Source organism: Lepidochelys olivacea (assembly GCF_965140295.1).
Source record: "Lepidochelys olivacea isolate rLepOli2 genome assembly, chromosome: 2".
NCBI lineage: Eukaryota > Metazoa > Chordata > Testudines > Cheloniidae > Lepidochelys > Lepidochelys olivacea.
Genome location: NC_140412.1, coordinates 183,832,499 through 183,858,851, shown reverse-complemented (window position 1 = coordinate 183,858,851; position 26,353 = coordinate 183,832,499). Strand labels below are relative to the sequence as shown.

General features: G+C 43.4%; 1 protein-coding gene across 5 annotated transcripts in view; it reads right to left on the bottom strand.

Moving 5' to 3' along the window:
* PDE1C (phosphodiesterase 1C) overlaps positions 1-26,353 on the bottom strand; it is a gene marked incomplete at its 5' end in the record, with an annotated part of 501,954 nt that overhangs the window by 46,049 nt on the left and 429,552 nt on the right. For all 5 annotated transcript variants that reach the window (XR_014710093.1, XM_084618216.1, XM_084618217.1 and 2 more), the window contains 4 exons: positions 13,572-13,871; positions 18,097-18,272; positions 20,325-20,445; positions 25,644-25,725. Coding sequence is in view for 4 of the 5 variants with exons in the window: in XM_084618216.1 (XP_084474342.1) it covers positions 13,572-13,871; positions 18,097-18,272; positions 20,325-20,445; positions 25,644-25,725 (679 nt within the window). The remainder of the gene's footprint in view (positions 1-13,571; positions 13,872-18,096; positions 18,273-20,324; positions 20,446-25,643; positions 25,726-26,353) is intronic.

Below are 26,353 nucleotides of genomic sequence, written 5' to 3'. Positions count from 1 at the left end.
CATGGGGATCATCCTCAATCTTCATTGCCATTTATTAGGTACTTCAATCACAAACTGAAGAGAACAGATTGACAGAGCCAGGAGAGTACCCAGAAGTCATCTACTACAGGACAGGCCCAACAAAGAAAATAACAGAACGCCACTAGCTGTCACCTTCAGCCCCCAACTAAAACCTCTCCAGTGTATCATCAAAGATTTACAACCTATCCTGAAAAATGATCCCTCACTCTCACAGATCTTGGGAGACGGACCAGTCCTCGCTTACAGACAGCCCCCCAACCTGAAGCAAATACTCTCCAGCAACCACACATCACACAACAAAAACACTAACCCAGGAACCTATCCTTGCAACAAAGCCCGATGCCAAATCTGTCTACATATTTATTCAAGTGACACCATCATAGGACCTAATCACATTACCCGCACCACCAGGGGCTCGTTCACCTGCACATCTACCAATGTGATATATGCCATCATGTTCCAGAAATGCCCCTCTGCCGTGTACATTGCCCAAACCGGACAGTCTCTACGCAAAAGAATATTGTTTCCCTTTTCAAACCCGAGTAGCATCCAAATTTAGGTCCCTGGGGATGTTCCAGCTGGGAGTATAAATTGGTGATAGTCAGGTATTTCTTTGATGCAGTTTTGTTCATTTACGAAAAATGTGCAAAGTCCTGTCTCTGAATGCAAAAGGAATCAACTAGCACAAAACAGCTTCTTTTCCTCCCAGAACTAGGAACACTCTTTTCAGCTTGCACCCCAACCCATTCTGGGGTCAGACACAGGGCTTTCAGCTGCCAGCTGTCTGAGTCTCTGTTTTTTGCCTGTTCTGTGTGCGTGCGCACACACGCACATGCACACACACACACAACTCAGCAAAAGCTCCTGGGAGGGTTTACATACTCCTTTTTCTCTTTGGTGGAGGCCCATCCTTGCCCTTATGTGAACTGAAGGTTGTGTTCACTCTTATCAATCTCAAGAAAGTTTTAACTCAACCCACAACAAGGTTTCACCCAGTTCATCGTAACACCCTACAACACAAATTTGCACATCATCCCAATGAGGCCTAACATGGTGACACCCAAAAACTTATCCCAAACACAAAGAAAATAAATACTTTAACAAATTACAAGTGAAACAACTATAGTTAACTATTTACATATACACAGTGTCTTTCTGTCAGGACAGTTTTACCATCACCTACATAAAACAATTTTATTCTCACCCAAATCTCTTTGGGGCTTTTCTCTGGATTTCCGATCAGTGTCTAATAACCCCTGCCCATTCTGCTTTAAAATGGGGAATTCATCCCTGTGACAACTTTTTCAGTTGCAATTTCCACCGCTATATTCTCAGAGCCGGGGGCAGCCAACCCGAGATTCTGTCCTTCAAACCACAAGTACTAGCATCTGTATCCAATATGAAGAGGGTTTTGAAACATGGATAGACCAAGACAGAAGCAGCCCCAAAAGCCTTTTTCTACTCTGAAATGCTAAATCACACCCTGTTGACCACTGAAATAGTTTCCCTTTCTTACGATTTACTGCTTGTCAGAAACATTCAGCACACAAACAGGGATCAGTTCTTGTTTCAGACCTGCAAGAGATTTGGCAGCTAAGATTCCCCCCAAGACCCTGCATCTGCAAACAGGTTTCAATCACTTGCCATCTTTCCCTTGCCGGAAAGCCACCACAGCATGTATTGGTTATAATACTTTCTGCCCGGAGGTAGGACAGTTCATTCATTGAAAATGTAAGAACAATAGAACATCAGAATGGCCATATTGGGTCAGATCAATAGTCCATCTAGCCCAGTATCCTGTCTTCTGACAGTGGCCAATGCCAGATTCTTCAAAGGCAATGAACAGGACAGGGAAATTATCAAGTAATCCATCCCCAGTTGTTCAGTCCCAGTATCTGGTAGTAAGACACTTAGGGACACTACAAGCATAGGGTTGAGTCCCTGACCATCTTGGCTAATAGCCACTGATGTACCTATCCTTCATGAACTTATCTAATTCTCCTTTAAACCCACTTATAGTTTTGGCCCTCACAATAGCCCCTGGCAATGAGTTCCACAGTCTGACTGTGCATTGTGTGACGAAATACTTCCTTTTGTTGATTCATTGGATAATCCCTGGTTCTTGTGTTATGTGAACGGGTAAATAACACTTCCCTATTCACTTTCTCCACACCATTCATGATTTAATAGATCTCTATCCCATCCCCCCCAGTCATTTTTTTTGCAAGCTGAATAGTCCCAGCCTTTTCAATCTTTCCTCATGTGGAAGCTGTTCCATACTCCAATCAATCATATTTATTGCCCTTCTCCATACCTTTTCCATTTCTAATATATCTTTTTTGAGAAGGTGTCATCAAAATTGCACGCAGTATTCAAGGTTTGGACGTAACAGGAATACTGATTACTTACAAACTATTTGTCTCACCTAGGCCATATCTTTAAAGGGAACTTACATGGACTGAATTTGCAAGACACCTTTCTGGGCATTTATTACGCAGTTACTAGCCATAAATGAAATCCAAGCCAATTAATAGCTCATCCACTATTTCAGCCACCCAGACTTCTTGCTCAAATGCCAGAGTTCTAATCTTCAAACCCAATTTTCAGCTGGGTGCCCTTGCCCCAGCCACTGTCTCCATTTGAGACCAGTTAGGCAGTTCAGTTTTGGATCCCTGCTTGCCTCGTCTTGTGTCTGGTTTAATAACGGTTATGTTTGAGACCACGTGAATTATTCCTGGACACATCACAGAGCCTATTACTCCTTTAGACCCCCACTATTGTTGTATAACTGCCCAGAGCTAAACAAAAACGATGTGGCTGATCAGTATATTGCCAAACTTTGCCCCTTCGGGTTGGACATTCCTTCATTTTCTGAACTGGGAAAGAGGCTTTCACTAGATGCTTGCAACAATCTGTCTTGGCCTGCCTTAAATGTATTACAATCCTCCTTTTTGTGGCTAGTTTTGTTACAGTACAAACTTGACTGTTTTCTTTAATTTTTGCATTATTGCCAGTTTCCCTTCTTTTACAAAGAGAATTTATCATTTGTTCTAATCATTCAATAAGGTCATGAACCAGATTAGGATCCCCTCTTCCATCAGACATTAGACACAGATCTCTACTTACAGGCCTCATGGAGATCAGCTTCCATCCTCCTCAACTAGTGGTTGCTTCCTCTTCTGGTGCACTGCTCAAGGAAAGATTCGAGTTCTGTGGCAAATTCCATGGCCTTTTGAGTGTCTTTGGCCTCTTTCTGCTGCTTTTGATCTGCGAGTCCAAGCCCAGCTGAGCATCTATAAACTGGTCCATTGCCAATTTATCCTGGGTATGCCAGGAACACAAGGGTCCGCAGGTCCTCTGCCAGTTCAGGTGAGGTTTCTTCTTTCTCTTTCCTTCTAACTCTTAGTTGTCCCCGGGCCAGCTCAGATTGATGGCTAGCTCCAAACTGCATGTCAAAGGCTTGTACAGGTCTGGATAATTCCATCTGTTTTCTGGGATAGGTTGTGCAGTACCCTAAGAGCTGGGCCACTCAAGCTGGCTACTAGAACCGCCCCTTTCTGTCCACCATCCCAGCCATTCATTTGAGCTATAATGTTGAATTGAATCAAATAAGCTTCCCAGGGAGTTTTCTGCTCAGAAATAGTGGGCTTTTGCATTATTTGAGCTGGGACAGCAAAAGCTTTCCCCTCTGGGCCTCTGTGAGTTACAAATGGGGTAGGAAATGCTGATAGATATCTCACCCAAGCTCTGACTGCCTCAATTCCTCATCCAGACAGCTGCCTTCAACTGTGGTCAGTGACCCTTTGATTTATTCTCAGCTTTTTGAATCCTTGCTGCAATTCATCTCAGTTAGCAGTTCCAAACCCACCAAAGCCTGTTTGTCTCCACTAATTCATGGACAAACTTCTGGTATATGGCAGTCCGACTGTGGGTCACCTCACCAATCTGTTTTATCATGCCAGCCTGGGTGTGTTGCAGCTGAGCTTCCCAATCTGTCCAGGCACTTTGTAGTTGCTGTTCCCACAAGGGTCTTATCTCAGAATGCAACTTCTCGCTGGGCATTTTCTGATTTATAACTTGTTTTAAGTCTTCCTGATTTATAACTTGCTTTAAGTCTTCTCTTAACTTCTGTTGCAAAGTCTCCAGCTCCTGTTCTTTAGGTCTTGTTTTAATTCCTGCTTTCTGTTTTTGCTTTTGGCAAGTACCTCCATTATTTGTTTCATCTTGGTTCACCAAGTACACCAGGCTCTGAATCTCTCTTCTTGGAAACTGGATCCCACTTCTCACACCAGTGTTGCCCCTTTCCAACCTGAGTAACTAGTCAAAGCTTGAGGCCCTGGGGATGTCCCACATGGGAGTAGACACTGGTGATAGTCAGATATTTCTTTGATGCAGATTTGTTTGTTTACAATTTAAAGAATCTGCAAAGTCCTGCATCTCTGAATGCAAATAGCAGGAAACTGCTTCTTTCTTAGAAAGCGCTAAGAACACTCCTTTCAGCCTGCACCACTAGCCCATATACCTCTCCCCAAATTTCTTCCAGAGCCAGAGTCACTCTGCTTTCAGCTGCTCCCACCAGCTGTGTCTCAAGTATTTTGTCTGTTCTCCCTCCTTCCTACACAAAACATTATTTAGCAAAAGATCCTGGGTGGATTCACATAGTCCTTTGGTCTTAGGTGGGAACCTATCCTTACAGTTATGTTAATTGAAGGGTGAGTTCACACCTATCAATCACAGTAGGGTTTTACTTGAACCCATAACAAGGTTTCACCCTGCTGACAATACTACTTATGGAAAGGTGGGACTTTCTCTGGCAGTCTGTTAGACCTAGTTTAGATGGCCTCAGGCTGCAGGCTCTTTAAAGTGATGAAAGCATCACATCATACAATCTCTTGGGGCACCAGCCATGGTCATGCTGTGCCAGCCCTGCATCGCAAGTAGCCTCCATCAGCAAGACCCCAATGGAAGGAGCTATGATTTAGAGCTGTCCCCTCATGATGGAACCTCTATGGGAGAGAAGACATGCAAACACTAGCTATCCTCCCACAGGAGGTGAATCATGGGTACTGCAGAATAATCTACTGGTGCAAGAAGTGAACTGAGCCCAGCCTTGGTTAAAAATGGGTTTAAAAACAAAAACAAGCAAACAAAACCTCCCGCAGGAGCCCAGTCAAAGCAGGATTAACCACCGATCCTTATTGCAAGAGTAATACAATGACAGCAAAGCAGAACCTCACTAAATCACATTAATGACTGGGAAACCCATTGCAGATGATCAAATTAAGCAAATTATCCTGATGCAACAGTGGAAGAAAGAAAATAAAAATATTCCCAGCTTCCACAATCAACACTCAGTCTGGCACTAATTCCAGGCCAAAAGACCCTCATTTTTTTATTTAAGTCACAAGCACCTTTCTCTGTGCTGATAAAGAGTAGGTTAAAAAAAATTCTTGAACTGTGAAATGGAGACTCATATTATACAGCTATATCAAGCTGCGATCCTCATTCCAATGAAATCAACAAAAAGACAAATATACCTCCCCTGATTTCAATGGGCTTTAGATCAGGCTCACAGGGCTCAACTGTGTCTTATTGGAGCCAGTGGGGAAGAGCCAAAGTGAATGCTAGGATTGCAACTGTTGATGGTACCAGTATGATGGGGGAACAGAGCAGGGCACTTTATCTTCTAGTTCCTCTTTGCCAAACCACTGAAAGGCCAATCACAATCTGGTCCACAGTGGTTGCAGTTAAAATCTTGATATTTACACCATGTAGATTTACTGTAGTGCAATATTAACTGTACTTAGAATGGCAGATACCACAAATACCATGTGTGACAGGGTGCATGGCCATGCTTAGGCATACGTAGCGTACATGGCTTCGTAGGGCATCCAAAAATTTGGGGCACCATTTCCCTTGCTGGCTGCAGTGCGGACTCCTCTCCTTTCCGGCCCCTCCCCTGCGCTGGGCCGGCAGGCTTCTCCCCTCCCCTCCACCGTGGCCCCTCCCCTCTGTCCACTCACTCCTCAGCTGGGGCGTCATGGGGCCAGGAGTGGGCATTTGCATGTGAGTGAGCAGGGGGAGCCGGGCCGGAAAGGTGTCAGGCAAGGCTGGGAACAGAGCTGGGGAGATACCGGGAGGCTGAGAAGAGAAGCGGGAGGCAAGTGGGCAAAGTCGGGCACAGGACTTCAGGGAGCGGAGGAGGAACCAGGCTAGAGATGGCTCGGGGCAGTCAGGCTGGGAAAGGAAAAGAGTAGGAGTGGGTTCTTTGTCTGGCTTAGTGAGCAAGCAGGGAACGCGCTAGGGCCTCCTGGGGAGCAGACTGGTGGCCCCAGGGGAGAGCAGCTGTTCCGAGCAGCCCCACATTATACCTGCACCTCTCCCCTCTTCTGCCCACATGCCCTGCCCCGCCAGCAACTCCCTGCAATCTCTCTCCTAGTCTCCTTTTCACTCCACCTCCCTCTTCTCTGAAGTCTAAGACCAGACTCCGGGATCCCCTTTGGACCGTCACCTTTCCTCTCCTCCCTTCCCCAGCAGGGATCAGCAGCAGACACAGGCTGGGAGGCAGGAGAGGCACACACATAACCAGGCTGGGGAGGAGGGAAAGTTGAAGGAAAATAAAAGAAGGTGGTGTTTGCTTTTCCTGCCCATTCACAATATTCTAGTGTCAACAGGAGGAAACTGACACTAGAACAGTGGGAAGAGGGGGATGTACCTGGAGCAGAAAAGCAGCAATCAGGACTGCAGAATGCAAGGGAGGGAGCGACTTCTTAGCTGGGGAGGAAGATGGACTTGCCCTTGACAAGGCTGGAGTAGCTGAAAAAACTTTTATTTAGGAAAAAGGGAAATGATTTTTTTCTTGTGGATCCAAGTATCTCCAGGGCTGTCTCTTAAGCTGGTAGCATTTTGAAGAGGGAGAGTTCTAAACAGTGCAGAGTTGAGTGGGATTTTAAAGGTTCCTCCAAGAATGCAGCACCTTCTTCCTCACCTGTGGGAAAGACCTTTAAAAACGGCCTTAAATAATCCAAAATGAGAGCCACTGTTCAAATGAGACTTGGCTGGTTATGGCTCCAACCCCACTGTTGAAGTATTGTTGAAACTGCGTGCTGAGTTATACCCAGTACAATCCCACTCAGCCGTGTGTTGCAACCAGGTGTATAAATCAGGGGAGAAAGAAAGACTGGTGCCTAAATATAATTCCTTTTCTTGTTAAGCTGCACATTCCAAGTACCTCTTTTCTTTTCAGGATTTCAGGATTAGAGGGAAATGCTCTATTTTAGGGAGAATGAAAGGCCACTTGGGAGTAGATGGTCCAGAGCAGTGGCAGGCAAGGGCCTGGATGCGGGCTAGACTCAGACATAGCTGTAGCTAACGAAAGCTCATGCTCAAATAAATTGGTTAGTCTCTAAGGTGCCACAAGTACTCCTTTTCTTTTTGCGAATACAGACTAACACGGCTGTTACTCTGAAACCTGTCATATTTCTTTTTTGTCATTCACATAGTTTTGGGTCATGGCTGACATCCCAGCCATCATGTAAAATGCTTCCCTGTGGCCTTTTGAAATGCACACAGAGGTATCTCACTGCCAAGTTCCTATCCTAGGAGGGGCGGGGAGAGGGAAGGCTGCAAGGTGATCTCCCATCTCGTGCAGCCAGTGGCCTATGCTTGCCACTGCCATGCTGGAGCCTCCACATTTATTTATTGACAAAATTTTGAAGAATTTTAAAATATTGTGCACAGAATTTAATTTTTTGGTGCTGAATTCCCTCAGGAATATGAGGTGCTGGGCAGTTGAGGGGCGCTGTGAGAGGGGCGCTGGGCAGCAGGGTAGGTGTGTGTCTGTGGGTGGGAGATCTCTGGGCATAGGGATCTGTGGTGGAGATCTCTGGGTGAGGGGCCACTGGGCATGGGGGTTGCTGGGCATAAGAGGGTGGGAGGTACAGGGCAGGGGGGCGGTGTGGCGGGGCACGCTGGCAGCGCAGGGCTGGTTTGGGTTACAGGTGGGAAGGAAGTGCAGGGGTTTGGGGTGAAGGCAGCACAATTAAACTGTTTTTAATAAAGTGCAGGTGGCAAGTTTTCCAATACTGTAAGCTTATGTTTGTGTTGCTTAGAGTAAGTCGGGCATAAGGGCGCCAGTTTAATAATACTGTGTAGGGCCCCATAAATCCTAAGGACGGCCCTGACAGGGTGAGTACCCCACACAGGCTCTGAATGGGTTAATATGGCTGGAGAGGAAAATTAACATACCAGGCTTGGCTGCGTTGGGGGAAGGGCGGATGAAACCCTTAATTGTGGATGAAGCCCAGCTGGGGAGAGGACTATAGTCAGAGGAAGTTGAGAGCAGGAGGTGGCTGCTAGGAGGAGGGGAAGGAACTCTGCAGTTCCTCTCTTTGGGACTAGAGAGGTTGTGAGGAGAAAGTCCAGGGGGAGGGGGAGAGTAAACCTGGGGATCCTAGCCCCAGTAGAGAAGGCTGGCAAGGAAGAGGAAGTGTAGTGCAGGCTCTGGAGGTGCACACTGAAAGAAGGGCAGGATTTGGATGTCTAGGGGGAGAACCCGGGGTTGTGTTCAGTTAAGGAACAAAGCAGGGGAACTGGAGGTGTACAAAGAAAGGAAAAGTCAAGACTGAGAAGTTAGTACTTTCAGTTTGGGATTTTGTTGGGAGATTCTTGGGGAGAGCCCTGGGACACCTGCCCCCGAAATAAAGGTGAGCTTAGGGAGGCTGTGGGGGAGAAGGTGTGAGAAAGGCCATGGTAGGAAGAAGCCCAGAGAAGCAGCAGCAAGCAGTTGGACTGAGCAGACCTTGGCTTCTAGTTATATGGTCCCTGGCCTGGCACCTGGTGTACTGAGTGGCCCCAGGTTCCCCTACCAGCTACTGGTATAGTGGTGCGAGACCAGAAAAGGGCACAAGGATGTCAAAGAGCCCTGAGAATCACACGCCCAGAGTTGGGACTGAAGGTTTGATACAAGGTCTTGGACATTTGTTTGTTGGACTTCTTGTTAACCTAGAAGGGCTAGACTTAAATGGAGACATGGCCAGAAGGTCAACTCACAGGAAAAAGTGGACCACTGGAGGACCAAAACAGCCATTGGCAGCAGGTGCCAGATGGGGATAGAGATGCTATGACACACACGGACATGAGGAGGCACCCCTGCAGTGAGGCCAGCCTTCTATATCATGACACAATTAACTCCTACATTAAATATCAAAAAGATTTTAACAGCATCTACTGTACACTGTACTAAAGAACAGGCGGGCATTACTTGTTTGGGCAATGTAGAGGGAGAATCTGAAAATCATCCGTCTCCAGTACTTCTGAAAATCATGTTCCCCATCTCCATTACTTTCAGAAACCCCCAATAATATGAGGGCTCTTCTTGTAATATGTTGCATGCCCTCACAACTGCTCGGTGACTGAAGGATCACGCCCTGAGGTTTCTCCCCCACACCCCAGTATCACTTTTGATTTCTCAGTTCATTGCATACTTGAATATTAAACCCTTTAATCTTTCTCTCTTTGCCTCCTTAAGGCCTCAGTTCAACAAAGCATTTAAGCATGTGCTTAAGTCCATCCCTATTCAGCAAAGCACTAAAACATATGTTTCAGTCACATTAAAGTCAATAGGATCTAAGCTCATGCCTAAAGTTGAGCACTTTGATTAAGAGGGATAGATGGCTGAATCGAGGCACCAGAGATGAATCTTTCCAAGTTTTATAAATAATAGCCATGAGGGGAGGAGAAAGGGAAGTAGAGAGAGAAAGAGAGGGTCTGCCTATGTGGAGCTCACTGAAGGGCTGGGACCTTCTCATTGCAAGACTGGGATCTGTCATCAAAGAAGAATGCCCAGGTTCCAATGGATATGTGCATCACCCTCGCAAAATTGGCATGAAAATTTACCAGTTAAAACATAAATGTCTACTCACATGCCCTTTATCATGATTGAGGATGAGAAACTAATGACACTTTACTTGCCCACTGAAAAATAAAAATGAGTTGCCCCAACTGTGTGTACGCAAGGATGATGAATGCCCAAATTAATATTCTTTCATCGTGCGCTCCCTCTGAGAAGCCACCAAGGATGTGACTGACACAGATTTCAAACTAATGTGAGGAGACATTTTTTGAACTTTCACTGAATATAATTTATTATGAAAAGGGAAAGATATGAATATTATAATAGCTGGCCTACCATATCACTGCAGAATGGTAATGATAATTATCTTCTTGAAAGGAATTACCAAACAAATGAGATAATCAGGAGAATATTTTACAATAAGATATTGCCATACAGGCATAGCATAAAGGAAGCAGTATTGAACCTAAGGAGGTGAATGTTATGTTTCATGAGTCTGAAAGGCCCTACAGTAATTATAACTCAAAAGTGTTTTCCAATAAATTAGAGCACAATTTCTTTTCTTGAGCAACATATTAATTTTCAGAAATAATCCTTTTAAAGTATTTTTTGACACTTACAGAATTGACCCAATGGGGGAAGAGAGCAGCAAAAGGAAGTTACCAAAAGCAATGAAGTGCACGTCATCCCCATATCATTAGAGAAGTATATAAAACAGAAGGCTTCAGTAAAGTGTCTTTATCTGGTGCAGTTTAATGGGATTTTACATTAATGGGATTTCACACGCTGGAGCCTCCACTTTTATTTGACAAAATTTTGCAGAATTTTAAAATACTGTGCACAGAATTTAATTTTTTGGTGCTGAATTCTCTCAGGAATATGAGGTGATGGGCAGTTGAGGGGGGCTGTGAGAGGGGCGCTGGGCAGCGGGGTGTGTGTGTGTCTGTGGGTGGGAGATCGCTGGCCATAGGGATCTGTGGTGGAGATCTCTGGGTGAGGGGCCACTGGGCATGGGGGTTGCTGGGCATAAGGGGGTGGGAGGTACAGGGCAGGGGGGCAGTGTGGCGGGGCACGCTGGCAGCGCAGGGCTGGTTTGTCCATTCTGCGCTCATTCCCATGCATTCAGATAATGTTGGGGCTTTCTACCACAACATAGGAGAAATCCTATGCATTGTAGAACGCTCCAACTCTGCTCCCAATACTTCTCCCAAGGATAACAGCTAAATATGTAAAAGGAATATCTAGTTGTAGGTGGAGTGGGTTGCCAAGTGAGATGTACACACCTTGTGCATGTGGTATGCTCTAGCTAATCAACAGCTCCTGATCTCTCTAAGGCAGTAATTCTCAAACTTTAGTAGTGGTGACCCCTTTCCCATAGCAAGCTTCTGAGTATGACCCTCCCCTTATAAATTAAAAACAGTTTTTTATATATTTAACACCATTATAAATGCTGGAGGCAAGCGGGGTTTGGGGTTGAGGCTGACAGCTCACGAACCCCCATGTAAGAACCTCGCAACTCCCTGAGGAGTCCCAACCCCCAGTTTGAGAACCCCTGCTTTAAGGGGAGGATGGGGAGGAAGGAGGGGAAGAGACAACATCACTAGCTGTCCATTGAAGTTCTATTTGTGCTCTGTCCTGGAAGTTGAGATCTGCTGAGCTGCCAGTCCCTAGGTTTGTAATTCTCAGGCTGGGCTTTCTCAGTGGAAGGCCCTTAGCTAGAATTTGTTTACTCATTCTGGCCTGAGTTTTGATTCCATTTTAAGGCACACTGCAAGCCTATCTATTCACTCAGGGCATGTCGACACTGCAGCTGGGAACGCACCTTCCGGCTTGGGCAGATGGACAGGAGCTAGCTCTGCTTGAGCAAGTGTGCTAAAAATAGCAGTGTGGACATTGTGACATGGGCATTAGTATGGGCTCGCCACCTGTGTTCAGACCCAGGCCTGCTCCCAGCTGCAATATAAACATATCCTTGGGGTTTTCCTGAGAGGGTTATTGAGAGTGGTTTGGGAGTAGTTAGCTAGCTGACATTCACTCAGTTGGTGAGTGGTGGTACATGGCTTTATTGTCACTTTCTGTATTTCTGCCTTGTTAACAGGCATATATTTATAAAATGAGAAGGTAATATGCTTTGAACACTTTTAAGATCTCCACCAGTTTCACACACTATATTTTAGGTTATATCAATTCAGGGATTTGTTTGTCCCTTACTTCAAACTAACTTGCTGAATATATTTTCTCATATTCATGCTCAAGCCCTGTCCCCCTCTGCAATTCTTGCTCTGGAAAATCTCCCTTTAAGAGAAATAGCATGGCTCAGGGCCAACTGAGAATAGCCTGATGATGTAGCTAATAATTAAAAAAAAAAAATGTAACAAAACCTTTCTCATCTTGAGGGTGGGGGTGTGGGGGGGAGATGGTCAACATTTTATTTTTTTTACCAGGTCTATAGCTGGTTTAAAAAATGGGATGAAACGTCCCAAAAAAGTACTATTTTTAAAAATGCAATTCAATATTTCTACCAAAAAATGTTGCCAAAAGATTGAATTTCAGAGAATATTGACAAGTTGTAGCTGTTATCATGATATGGCCAATCATTACTTTTTTCCCATTTTATGTTCCTTTTCTTTTTCCTACTCTTTCTATATTTGTCTTTCTATGTTGTAAGTTCTTGAGCAGGATCCATGCCTTCCTTCCTGCTTGTACAGTGCCTAGCACTGATTCAATGAGGGGATACAGGAAACAAGGCCTGTATTTGTCATAAAGAATAGCATAACAAAGGAAACAAGTCACATGTAAGTTAAAAGCTCAAAAATTAAAGGCCCAGATCCTCTGCTTCTCCTGAAGTCTGTCTGCATCACTGGAGCAGCGGAAAGGGACCTTAAACCAGCCCTGCAGCAGCAGTTCATGAGCTATCTTGGATTCCCTCATCCTCAGTACAATAAGCATGCACGCAGTGAAACTGAGGATTTCTCCCAGACCATCTGTTTCAACTTCCAGAGCGCACAGTGTACCTGATAGTTGCATGTTCATGTGGAGGCAAACCTCACCTGTACATCCAATGGTGCAGGAAGGTGCAGCTTGAGCAGGGGTTCTCCACCTTTTTCTTTCTGAGGCCCCCCCAACATGTTATATAAACTCCCCAGCTACCCCTGTGCCACAACGGCTGGTTTTCTGCATATAAACGCCAGGGCCAGCGCGTTAGGGGGCAGCAAGAAAGACAATTGTCTGGGGCCCCATGCCATAGGGGCCCGCACAAAGCTAAGTTGCTCAGGCTTTGGCTTCAGCCCTGGATAGCGGGGCTCATGACCCCAGGCTTCAGCTCCAGGTGGTGGGGCTTCGGCTTTCTGCCCTGGGTCCCAGAAAGTCTAACGTTGGCCCTGCTTGGCAGATCCCCTGAAACCTGCTTGTGGCACCCCAGCGGGGCCTGGACCCCTGGTTGAGAACCACTGAGCTAGAGCATACAAGGGAGTGGGTAATCTGTAGAGTCCAGCTCCAAGGAGTTCCAAGAAAACTTCCCACCTGTGAAGGGAGCAATCTAGGGCAATGGAGACTACTCCAACTGTTAAACTAGAGTAGGCTGCATGGAACTGCTCCAGGACCTTTTTGCTTCCTTCACACATCTCCCCAATACTTTGCTGAGATATTTGGGCTTAGGACTGGATTCACCCCTTAATGAAACAATGAAAGGACTTACCATTTTGGACATGCTGTTTCTCCTCTCCTGTCGCTTGGTGAGACTCAATGTCCTTGTCCGCTCTAGACTCGTTTTTCCCTGGAGAGGCTTCAAGTTTGTTCACACCACTTTGCTGAGTCCCATTTACATGACCCTTGCTAGATTCTGTGCTCTTACTTTCCCCAGGATTTGGTTCTTTGCTGTTTTCTGACTTGGCTGTCATGGTATCCTCGGCTGGCTTTTTCTCCTCTTTTTCTTCTGTTTTCTTTTCGTCTGTTCCCTGATGAGCATTTTCCTCTGCTTCTTTCTTAGCTTTTTCTTCTGTATCCTCAGCAAAGGGAGAACCAAAATGAAGGGGGGAAAAATCAAGACCATCAGCAGATTTGCCAGAGTGATACCGTATCCACTTTTAATTCAATTTCAGCCATGTCCTCTCAAATGATCTTAACTAAGATAAATGTGGAAATTAACGAAAAAAAGACACAAAACCAAAACATTTAGGGCGAAATCTGCAAAGCGCTCAGCATTGGCCTAGCTGTATTCCCGTTAAAATAATATTTGTTATCACATTTGAAAACCCCACCACTAATGCAATTGCAAATATGGACCCCAAATATTTTATATCTATGTATTTTAAAAAGCAAATTAAGGGAAGAACAGTTCAGCCAGCTGTGTAAAGGGAGGGCGAGAGGCTAGTTTCACCCATGGCATAAGCATGTGAAAATCAAAAAAATCCGGTTTGTCTCATGCTATATTCAAAACCAGCCTCATCTGGAAAACCATGGCCCTTCAAACAGTGCAGCATGCTTCCCTCATTTCAGTCTTTCTCTGCTGGCTTCTTACACCCTTCTTTTCCTCTCACTCTTCCCCACATTTTCCTTCCTTTCCTTGTGGTCTAATGTCCTGGCTACTAATATTTTACATGTACACAGTGCCCTTCCATCCTGAATGATCGTAAATTGCTTCACAAAAATGCAAGGATATACAGTCTACACTTGCACCACAGATGTGCAGCCACCTCTGGGGTGGAATTTGCCTTGGAACACCACAAACTAGTTCAGGTCAGAAAGAGAACAGCGGAGCCAAGCGAAAATGAAAGGCAGATAAATGCAGGCCCTTTATCCCCTCTCCCCTAAATCTGCCATTGGGGGCGTGTCACATCAGAAACATGGTCATGTAATTCAGCTGGCCCCTTCCCACCTCAGCTGCCCACTAAGTCAGCCATCTCCACTATTGGCCTTTTCTTTTCCAGGGACAGGATGCCTGTCAGCAGAATTGAGTACCTTTAGGACTTGAGTACCTTGAGTACCTCTATCATTGGGCCACCTGTTTTGGCCATAGGGACTTGTTTATGAGTTTTAAAACAATGGAAGTACAGGAAGGGCTGTTAAGCATGGAAACAATCAGCCCTGAGCAATAATAGCATTTCAGATTACGCATGTAAAATAAAGTTAATAAAGAGCAGTAACTTCCCCTTTTAAAAGTAGTCTGTGTTCACGTCCAGCAAACTGAATTTTGGGTTCTGCTGTGACAGCAAATACTTAGAACCAGTGATATAGGTATCCTGTCTCTTAGGCAGTTCTCAGACTACTCTAATTCTGAGTAGTACCACACAAATACAGAACTCTGCCTCCTTTGGACTGCTGAACAATGCCCACAAAGTGCTGAGCACTCTCAATTTAAATCCAATTGCAGTCAATGGGAGTTGAAGAGTCGCTACATCTATGCAGAAGGCGCTCTGTATCTTGCAGGATCAGACCCTAAGCAAGGGAGTAAGAATTATAAAGTGTTTATTAAACATCTTCTCACATGTAACAAAAATTCTTTTGACAACTGAATCAGAGCAATTTTCTCCGGAAAATCTACCAGAAAGAGGAACAAAACAGAAGGGGAAGAAATGTCATTTTTGTAAGAAGCATCAGTCTGTATTTCCTTGCCAGCAGCTGACAAAAGTTAATTAATTTTTAAATTAAGAAATTATGGATCACATGAAAATATAATTAAATTAGATATGAGCCTCCCACACTTTATTAATCATTTCTTCAATAATCTAGTTTCCATAGATGGCTCACTACGCACATTGATCTTATGCCTTAGGAAGTATGATACAGTGAAGGCTTCCCAGATACCTCCCCTGGTTTTGGACTCTCTGAAAAGTTTGCTAACACTTTGCAACCTAATCACAGGAAACAGACAAAACTCGGTTAAAAACTGCAGGGAACATTAATTCATATAAAGATTTATTATGATACTGCTAGAAATTTGCCTGCTATTAAAATTAGTGTCACAACATGCTTACTCTGTACAGTGCTTTTATACCTTGGGGCAGATGTTTATTCTGGTTCTTAATTTATAATTATTTAATAATGATCTTTTAGGTAGGAAGAGCTGAACAACAAACTCACTTATTTTGCCCACACAGTCCAAGGCATTTTCCAAAAATACTATACTCAGTGTAAAAACACCACAACATATTTCTGTTGATAATATCCTTACAAAAGACACTACAGTGTTCTACAGAAACAGTACAAATCAATTTCTTCTTTGCTTCTGATCCTAAATTGTTGTGTAATGTTGCTGTGCACTAATAAATAGCTATTATGTGCTACAATAGACTGTGACTGCATTCCAATTAATTAATGTATTATTATTGTTGTTAATATTATTATGTATTTGCAGTGTAATTATGTCTAGAGGCCTCAACAGAGACCGATGTTCCATTGTGCTAGACCCTCTACAAACACACTGAGCGACAGTCTCCGTCCAAAGAGCTTATCAGATAAATAGGTAGGACAAAGTGTCAGGAAACAGAGGCACACAGAGGTGAACTGATGTGCCCAAGGTCACAAAACAGGCCAGTGGCAGAACCAGGAATAGAAGCCAGGACTCCTAATTCCCAGTCCAGTGCCTCACTTTCTAGATCCCATTGCTGAGCCAATCCGATGACAAGTCCTGTGTTTGTAAAGGTCTTTAGAATGAAAAGTTTTGTATAAATGTGGCTATTACTAAGCACACCCAGAAATGTATGAAAATTTAAAAACTGATGAGCAGAGACAAACCAGAACCTAATGGTGCACGTGTCCATTTGAATCATGTGACTTCTTATGCATGTTTCAGTAAAAATCCTCACTCAAAGCACTCACTGCAAATGGGTAGAAAACAAAGTTAAATCCCCAGGACCCACTGGGGTCTATCTAATGCATTTGTTTGTAAGCAATTTGTAAAGTATATATTATTAAGTTCCCTGATGGTCTCCCCTGCATACAGGATTTAGATAATGTCGGTGTGCACTTTTGATAAACTAGCAGTATATACTATAATGATGGCAATCTCATGAAGAGCAGTCACGTGTTAAAGTGAAATAGATTGGTCACATTCATTCAACAGTCATATACCAAAAACCATCTGGCCATACTAATGACTAGACTCATTTGGTAAACTTTCATTTGTTTTCATCAGATCTTTTTGATCCAAAAAGAACAGATGAAACACGTAAACACCATTTTAAAAAGTAAGAGCTATCTGAAATCAATTGGCAAATAAATGGACTTTGTTTTTTGTTGGCAAGAGAAGCTTAAAAGGGGTTGATACTTTGTATGATATGTTTTAACCTCAAGGAAAATTTTATTTGGTTAATAAACTTGTCCCCTTCTACCTCCTAAAGAGGGTTTATAATTGAGGATGAACAATCTGCTTCAGTTAATATAAAAACTGAGCCAAATCTTCCACTATGCCTCAAGCCAAGTCCAAATCAGTTTGGTTAAAGAACTTTCACCCATCTCTATTCCTAACTTCTAAGAGATTATTATTAATAATAATGGATATCAAAGTAGCTCCTAAAGGTCACAGTCAAGATTGAGGCCTCACTGTGCTGGGCACTATACAAACACAGAAGAAGAAAGGAGTCCCTGCCACAGAGAAACGTATCTTGCCCTACAGTGACACAGTTTGATCTTGCAAACATTTACTGCTGGGTGTATGAGTAGTTCTGAGCTCTAGTGAATGGGAGTCTTTATGGTATTAAGCCCCATGGCTGGCAAGTAAGTGTTTGTAGGATAGGGCCCATATACAGTACTGTACAATACTACTGCCATTCAAGAAAAAAATAAGGTAATAAAATCAAACTGTCTAAATCAAACAATATAAAATATAGTGTCGCAGTTAATCAAGGATCTGAGCAACAGGCATGCAGCTCTGAAGAGATTTCACAAGCTGTCAAAATCAGATCCTTCTTCTCATTTGAGGCCTGATCCAAAGCCCACTGACTTCCCTTTCCATTCCCTTTCAATCACCTTCTCTACTGTTCTCTTCCCCCCCAACACATACACATTTCCAACACCTGCGTGCACAGTATACAAAAAGGTATAAGGCTTTCAGCTGAGTTACATGGTATTCCTGGCTCCAACTGTGGTGAGTGTTGCTGGCCTCTAGAGGCAGATGGTTTGAGAAGTCAGAGCTTACTTCAGGGCTAACTGGGCAGAAAAAAAGCCTGAAGAGGAGAAGGTAAAAGAGCTTTCAGCCTTTTATTATGAGGCTTGTCTGTTACCTTTGGTTGCTTTTGCTTTCCATTTCTCCCGGTTCTGCTGCACCACCTCGGTCCAGGTGGCTTTAAAACATTTGAAGTCCACAGTGAGTATTGAACAGTTGAGTGAGGCACTTCCTTCTGACCCAGTGCTCTTGACACTTGATCTTTTAACTTCTGAGGGGCTAATGCTATTCAAACTGGGAGACAAGATCACAAAATGTGATAGGAATCAGCACTTCATACACTTAAATACAGCTAAGGAGTGAAACAGACCCTAGCCATAAAGTACTATACCGTCAATCAGAAAAAGCCAATATCCAAAACTTAAACTTCCTCCCTTTGTTCCTATGCTTGTGTTGGAAGAACCATATCATGAGACCATTGGGGAGATCTATTTTAGAACTGATGAGATAATCTGGACCATTGTAAGGAACAGAGAGTCTAATTCCAATATGATTTACACTAGTGCAACTCTGTCAATACAGTGAAGTTGTTCCCAATTGACACCAGTGTGAGATGTGAAGTCGGCTCTGAGTCTATTGATATCCAACACTGTGAATTTCATAGACTCCCAGGGTTGGAAGGGACCTCGGGAGATCATCTAGTCCTGAGCTCAATACCGTTAATACCCATATATGTTGCCTAATGCTATTAGAGTTGTGTGAAAGTTCCCATTCTCACTTTGCAAAGTTTTCATTATTAAAATGGAAATTTGTGTGAAACTGCTCACCAAAAATGTCTTGCATAACTAAATTCCAGTCACTAAAAATGTGACCCATTTTGCCCTTACATAAATAGGAATTAGTGCCCTGCAACTCTGTTCCCTTCCTGGATAGATAGAAATACTATAGAAGATGCTGGCTCTATAACCTTTTTATGCCAGCACCTGAAAAATTACTAAATGTCTCTTGAACTTTCTCTGAAGTGCCTGAGGCACTACTTATGCCCTATCTCACCTTTCTAAAGGCCCCTGACTCAATGGTGGGCTAGAGGACTGTCCCACCTCATCGTCTCTGGACAGTAGTCTGAATTGGCTCTTAGTTCTAGAGCACTGAATTAGAACCTCTTGTAGCTTCTGGCACTGTCTGCTGCTTCGGTGAATTTTATGTATGTTTAAAATCAAATTCAGATGCAAACAAATTTGGAAGGAACCCAAAGAGCTACAAATACAATTAAGGATCCAGAAGGACTAATGTATGTGGAAAAATTAAGCGCCTAAGCAATTGTTGACACCAATGACTAAGGGCTGGGGGTGGAAGGGAATGACTGACTGGTAGAGGGCTTTATAGTTTGTCTAAAAGTAGAGAGGTAGTTGAGCTGCAAAATTTTAGTTTCAGTTCCAACCCCCTTCCCCAAAGTTCAAGGGCATTTAGGATTTAGGTTCTGGTGGTTCAGATTATAGAAACACAGGCCATGGAATCCAGCTTCTGAACTGTCCTGGATTTAAGAGGCATTCAAATATGGAATGTTGGTTTGATCCAATGTCTTTAAATATCTGTTTAGTGTAAAACACCAAGGATGGAAACAAATTATTGAGTGTGGCATAAGGGATAATAAGTAGGAGGAAAGGAAGAAAAGGAAAATTCAGTTTGATAATCAGGATATACTTCTTAATGGTGAGATCAATTAGACTTCTGAATCAACTCCCAAGGGAAGAGGTTGAAACTCCATTGCTGGAGACATGTACAAATCAATGGAGAATCTAAAATGTCTGGAACAATCCTGCACTGACAAAGGGAGGGGCTAAGTGACCAAATAAGTCTTTCCTCTCTCTCTAATTTGTATTATTCTGACTATTCAGATAATGGTGAATAGCATACAGGCTACCAGATTAGTCCCCATTCAAGCCTTTTGAATATTCACCCTATAATAGTGCTGGAATTATCCCAGAACCTGCACAGGAGAAACCCAATAATAATAATAAAAAAAACCTAATAACTCAAGACGGTTCCTTGATAGCTCTTATGGTGGAAGGTCAGGTTAAATGAAAGTGAGACTCTTTACATCCAAATTCCAATGAATTCTGATGTGGATATATGCATACATCGAGCAATAATTAACCAGGTCTGATTGTACTTCATGATCAATCCATTTCTACTACACTTCCCAACCATATTTCTCTTCAGGTAGAAACCAGGACAGACGGAACCAATGGGAGGTCTTTGCTAATACCCAGTGAGTCCAAAACAGGAAAGTGAGCCTAAAATGAGAGACAACACTTATGCACCAAAGCAACCATAGGTACTCACCTGGAACGTCTAAATCCAGTCATGCCAGAGCGGGAGGCTTCATCAATGAGTGGTGTTACAATCTTCTCTGTCATATCTGTCAGCACCGTAAAAGTGGGCTCCACAATGAAATCAATAAAACCTGAATCAAAACACAGTGGACGTAAACAGAAGAGGTAAGTTTTTATGTTTTGCCATTGCCTGTGAATTATCTAGTGTAGTAGCAGAGTGGATGAAAAGAATTACATATTGAAAGAGGAATTGAAAAAAGGACAAAGAAGAATGATATTATGCATTAATCTTGACCCACAAGCTGATATTTTGCATGCAATGGTAGCTCCTTAAATGTTGGAAAGAAAGTGTGGAAATTCAGAATATAAACAGATGCAATAGAACTTGTTCTGCATGAGTTTTTTTGAGTATCTAAGCCAAATTCTCGGGACAGTTGGATGAGACCAAACTTGAAGAATGAAATTTCTGGAAACAGAAAAATAAAAGAATAGTAATAATGACAGACTTCTCTGGGTATCTATTCCAAGTGTCGTGGAGCTATCAAATATCAGTGGGTTTTTGTGAATATTCTCATTTGAAGGTTTGCCCCGCTTGTACTCATTGAGGGTCAAACGTATTCAGATTCTATTCATTTAATTTTTAACAAATTCATATATTATTTTTAAATCAGAAGAAGAAGGGAAAAATACAGAGCTAAATCTTTCCCTCTATTGGCTTGTGTACAAGGGATAGGGCTGGGAGGAAACAGCACAGTACGTCTTCCTGCAAGTCAGCTCTTTGTGCAAGCAACAGGGATGGATCCACCCTGGGATCCACCCAGAGTGTTTAGGAAAGCACTAAGTTTTGGGTCTGCTAATATGCACGCTTATACATCAGCTTTCAGCCATCCATAGCCGTGCCCTGTAGTGACACGATACAAATAACCATAGGGTCAGTAAGGCACTTTAGTGTTTGTAGTCACAGATTAGACACACTGATTTTTAAAGACAGATTTTTCAACTTTATTTTCCCTTCATATTGTCACTGTTCAGTAGAGTTAAGGTTGTTTGGGAGCCCTAACTGTACATTTCCATACTGTAACATATTTGTATTTATTTTTAAATTTAACCTGAACTCCGGATTTCTTGGGTTTACAATGCCTGGTCTGGGGATACTTTACAACACCCTCTAATGTATTTTACTCTAAATTACTGATGTATACTCTCCACCTTAACATAATTTTTTTCTGAGGATTATCTTATCCCTCATCTTTACACTCTTAGATGAGGGTCCCAAGGCCAACTGCCTAGAGCAGGGGTTTTCCACTTGTGATCTGTGGACCCCAAGAGGTCCACAGACTATGTCAAAGGGATCCACAAAAGGTTATCACCACCATAGAACAGTGGTTTTTGATCTGTGGTCCGCAGATCTGCAGACTGTGTCTAAGATTTCCAAAGGCGTCTGCACCTCTATTTGAAATTTTTAGGGGTCTGCAAATGAAAAAAAAGGTTGAAAACCGCTAGCCTAGTGTTTATTTTCATTCCACGTTAAAAAGGACACCTAGATTATGCTAGTTAGCGAATAATTTCTTGAGAGACTGCCATTCAGGAACAACCTCATTTGATCATCAGCTTTTGTCCTATATCTTCTGAAGCCATGATTTTCTTTCCAGCAAGCCAAAGGACAAAAATAAAAGGCTCTTGCTACATTAATCAGCTACAAGAGACAGTGATGACAACAAAGGCTGATCTCCAGTCAAATAAAGCTTCCTGCTGCCTTGGATAGAAAGAAAGGGGCTTTAAATAGTTTAACTCTCCTGCTGAGAAATAAAAACGTTGGCCTGGTAATTTTTTGCAATTTGCTGGGTTCCCCCCACCCCTCACCTCCACTTGACCAAAGGCCTGACTTTAAGATGTGAATCATCTCTGACTGGACTCGTTCCCAACATTTTCTTTACAAAATGAAGTGGCAGGTGAAAGAATGTCTCTTTTCTTCTCTTCCTTTTAAATAAATGGTTCTTGTTACATTGTTTAATTTCTGTAGAAACGACACATGCTAAAAAACCCTCTCTTTGCATTTCTGGTCATCAAGCGCGTTCCCCTGCTGTGCTCTGTGCATCCATAACAACAACTAGAGCTGGCTGAAAAACTTCTGACAAAACATTTTCTCATCGGAATCTGCCAATTTGTCAAAATCAAAACATTTCACAGTGATGGTCCTGATTTTAACAATGTTCTGATGGAATTTTACCTGGTTTCCACCCATTTGGCTCCTCAGCAGCTCACCGTACAGACTGCCCCAGAATCAGGGACCTCAGGGCTTCTGGGATTTGTAATTCTGGGACAATCCAACAAGCAGATTGTCAGTAAGTTGGAGCTTCATCCCCTTTGCAGAGAATTTCAAAAATTTTGGATTTTATTCCAAATTGGAACAAAACCAGATTTTGAAATATTGATATCCTTTGCGAAAAGGAATTACCTTTTCTGCCCAGCTCTAATGACGACCTTTTGTAAAGCAGCAAAATATAACAGAACCTTAACTCTGAGCAGGAGGGAACCTCGAGATGTGATTTAGTTCCATCTCCCCTGATACTGTAAACAAGCTGTTGCGATAGGCCAGAAACTCTATGTCCCCACTAGAGAGTGGACTGAGAACACACACTTATCTCACAAATGACATTCCTTTCATTAGTTGAAAATGAGGGCTGCATGCTGTAGATAATAGTACAATTTGGAATTCATGAGGTACTTCTACAAAGAAACTTAGTAATTACCATTCACTGGCACTATTTGTTAAAAGCTACCAATCAGATAAGCAAATGAATAGGAGCTGAATATTTCCTTAAGAACCTGGCCTCCGACTTTGAGAGGAATCTTACCCTCAACACATATTGGGGAAAGATAAAGAGTTTTTGATTTAATGAAGGAGACACTAAAGATATCAAGCTATTGCCCATATGTTGAGCAGACTGGAATGAAAACTTTATAATGTTAGAGGGCAAGATTTCTAGAGAGATTGTGCCTGTTAATGCCAATTGGACACAGTTAACTGCACAAATTAAATATAATAATAAATAGCACAGAACTAAATAAATCTCTCTCCGCTTATTGATTGAGTGCCTGTTTCTCAAGCTGTAATTGTTTGGATAATGGTTTAATTCACCATTAATTCTGCAATGATTTGCACACTGGAGGCGGTCATAAGGGTCTTTTTATTTAGAGACAAATTCTGGCCGACCTGTGCATGGAATACAAAAGAGGAGGAAGGTAAAAGCAGCTTCTCCACACAGGCTTGTGCCCTGCACAGAAGCTGGGAAGAATTCCTCGGAGCATGGCCCCTGCTCCCTCCTAGGGCCTCTGCAAAAGTGAAGGGCCTGAAACGGGGTGTGTGGAAGGTGAGGCCTTAGCTCCACACACCTTTCCCTTCACACCAGCCAGGAGAGCTGGGAGTGGGGAACATTGTTGTACCCCCTTCCAGAGCAGCGCAGCAGCCACGCACTGCCTGGGAGTCCCCAACAGGGATTCTAGTTGAGCTGCATTTCCCCTGTATTTTCCAGTCCCTGTCTGGTCCCCCTCCAGCATGTCTGAGGTGCCAATGGAGCCATTTTGCCCTTAGTAGTAGGGCTCCTCGGAGCTGAGATCAAGTGTATTCACCTGTGTGTATCCACACAGATATGGATCTGAACTTCTCCAAAGTTCAGGGATGTTTGGATTTAGGTTTCCATTTATCCCATGACAGTGCTGGGGACAGCTGTGAAATTTCAACCTTTTACACATTTTTCAGCTTGGTTATAAAATGTTTGGAGGGAAAAACAAAGACCCCCTTCCCCCCCCGCAACACCTTTCTTTAAAACTTTCTCCCTCTGTCACATGTTTAGTGTCAGGGGTGTGTCTACACCGCAGTGTAAGCCCAGGGTTAGTAGAACGCAAGTTAGCAAACCCTGAGTTTGTCAACCTATGGCTTGAGTGTCTTCGCTCATCTGCAACCCCAGATTAGGAATTGTTGAACCTTGGGTCCCAACCTGGGGCTCTAGCATGTACATTGTACACTGCATTACATGGGCCAGAGTCAAACCACCCATATCCCAGACTTCCTAACACCTGCCCAAAATGTGGTTGCTCTAGTCCTTTGCTCATGGTGCAGTGAGGGAAAACTTGACAGTACACAAAAATTGACTGTCCAGAGCTCAAAGAAAGTCAGCCTGTGGAATTTTGGGATACTTCTGGTGGACTCCCAGAGCACGAGTCCAGTGGGGCTGCATCTACACTGCAAATCCATAGAGCTAGAACTCTGGGTCCTGGCTTGACTCAGGCTTAGACCCTCCACCTCTGTAAGTTCCTGGGACGTGGATCTAAGCCCTGGGTTAGTGGGATCTGTGTGTAGATGGAAGCAGGTTTAGGCTTGAGCCTGAGTTCAAACCCTGGGCTTACATTGCAATGTAAACATACCCAGTGTTTTCTCAGTTACTCTTGCTGTCCCTTCCACCCACCAGTCCCTTTCTCTTTCCATTTCCCCTGCCCCTTGTTCCTCTTGTTCCTTCATTTCCCCCATTCAGCCTCAGAAACCCGTTTCCACAACTCCCAGTATCTTCTCTTGGCCCCAGACTCCTGCACATCTCTAGGCCGCTTCTCCCCTCTTCCTTGCCCCTCCATAGTTACAGATTTATTGCCCCCTCCCCATTTCCATGCTTCTCAACAACTTCAGGTCTCTTTCACCACTCCCCTACTGAACATTCTCCCCAGACCTCATTCACAGTTTCTCCTGCAGGAGTAGGAGTGGAAAAGGAAGCACTGTTTTGGGTCACTGCAGGCTCCCACCTCCCTTGCTGGATGGGGAGTGGGGAGATGAGGTCAAGAAGCAGTGGTTGGACCCAGTATAAGGTTGGGGGTGGAGCTTGCTGACTGGAGAAGTTGAAACACTGCTGGTGGGTTAGAAGATTAGCGAATCAATTAAATGAGCAAAACAATGACTTTAGTCAAAAACTAAAGTAACCTGTATTGAAGCCAGGATCCCCGCTTCATAGTGCAAGTGGCTTCTGTGCTGCTCAGGACCCAAGGAACAGCCACCATACAGCCAGGCATAGTGGCTGGTCCAGCAGCAGCATTTGTGAACTAAGTTCCCCTTTAGTACAACTCTCATAAATCAACTCAACGTGGTAGCTATTCAGCTCAGACTCATCCATTTCGGGGCAATAGCGTCAGTGGAATTTTTTTTTATCTTTTCCCCCCTCTCTAAACTAATTCAAAGTGATGAGTGCCCAGAGTGATCTTACTCCCATTGGGGGAGAATAATTTTTTCCCTTTAAACTGCTGCTTTGAGTCCTAAGTGAAGTACGTTGGAATGACATACCTATCTGAGACTGAGCTACCATAGTAGACTTGCGGTCACACAGTGGGGAGAAAGGAAGCCCTAGTTCTGCTTCTTTGTCACCCTGGAGAAACAAAATTGAGAACATATTAGAATACAAGAAGAGTCACTTAACATCTGTAACAGCTCTGGACACTGGAAAGGCCTCTCTCATTTTTTAATTGAAGCTCTTGTTACACCCTTAATTGCAAGACTCAGCTTTTTAACGGATAACTTTGTTTATTCTGGGCATCCAAATCCTTTTCTTTAAGAGCTTCTTGTGGACAGGTATCACCTCACTGTCCACCTACAAGCCACCCTCCTCTTGCAGCAACTGTGCCCACTCTATTCTGCATGCTCCCCCACCCTATTCTGAAGGGGGCAGCTCCTGTTTCTCTTATACAGTTTACATCACTATTAACAAAAATAAATATTCAGAACTATTACTAAATATAAACCAGAATCCTATTTCTAAAACATCTACTCCAGGGACCTCACACTTTTAATATTTTTTAAACAGATAAATCACTTTGAAGGAGATCTAGAGATTGAAGCCATCAGAGATTGAATCCTAACATTTGACTGTGTATCACTATGCTACAGGTAAATGTTGATTACACAGCACTCTTTGCCTTTTGGGTGTTTCTATGGAACACCTTGAAAACCCAAGAGGATTCTATACAGCACTTCTCATGTGAAACCAACAGGTAATG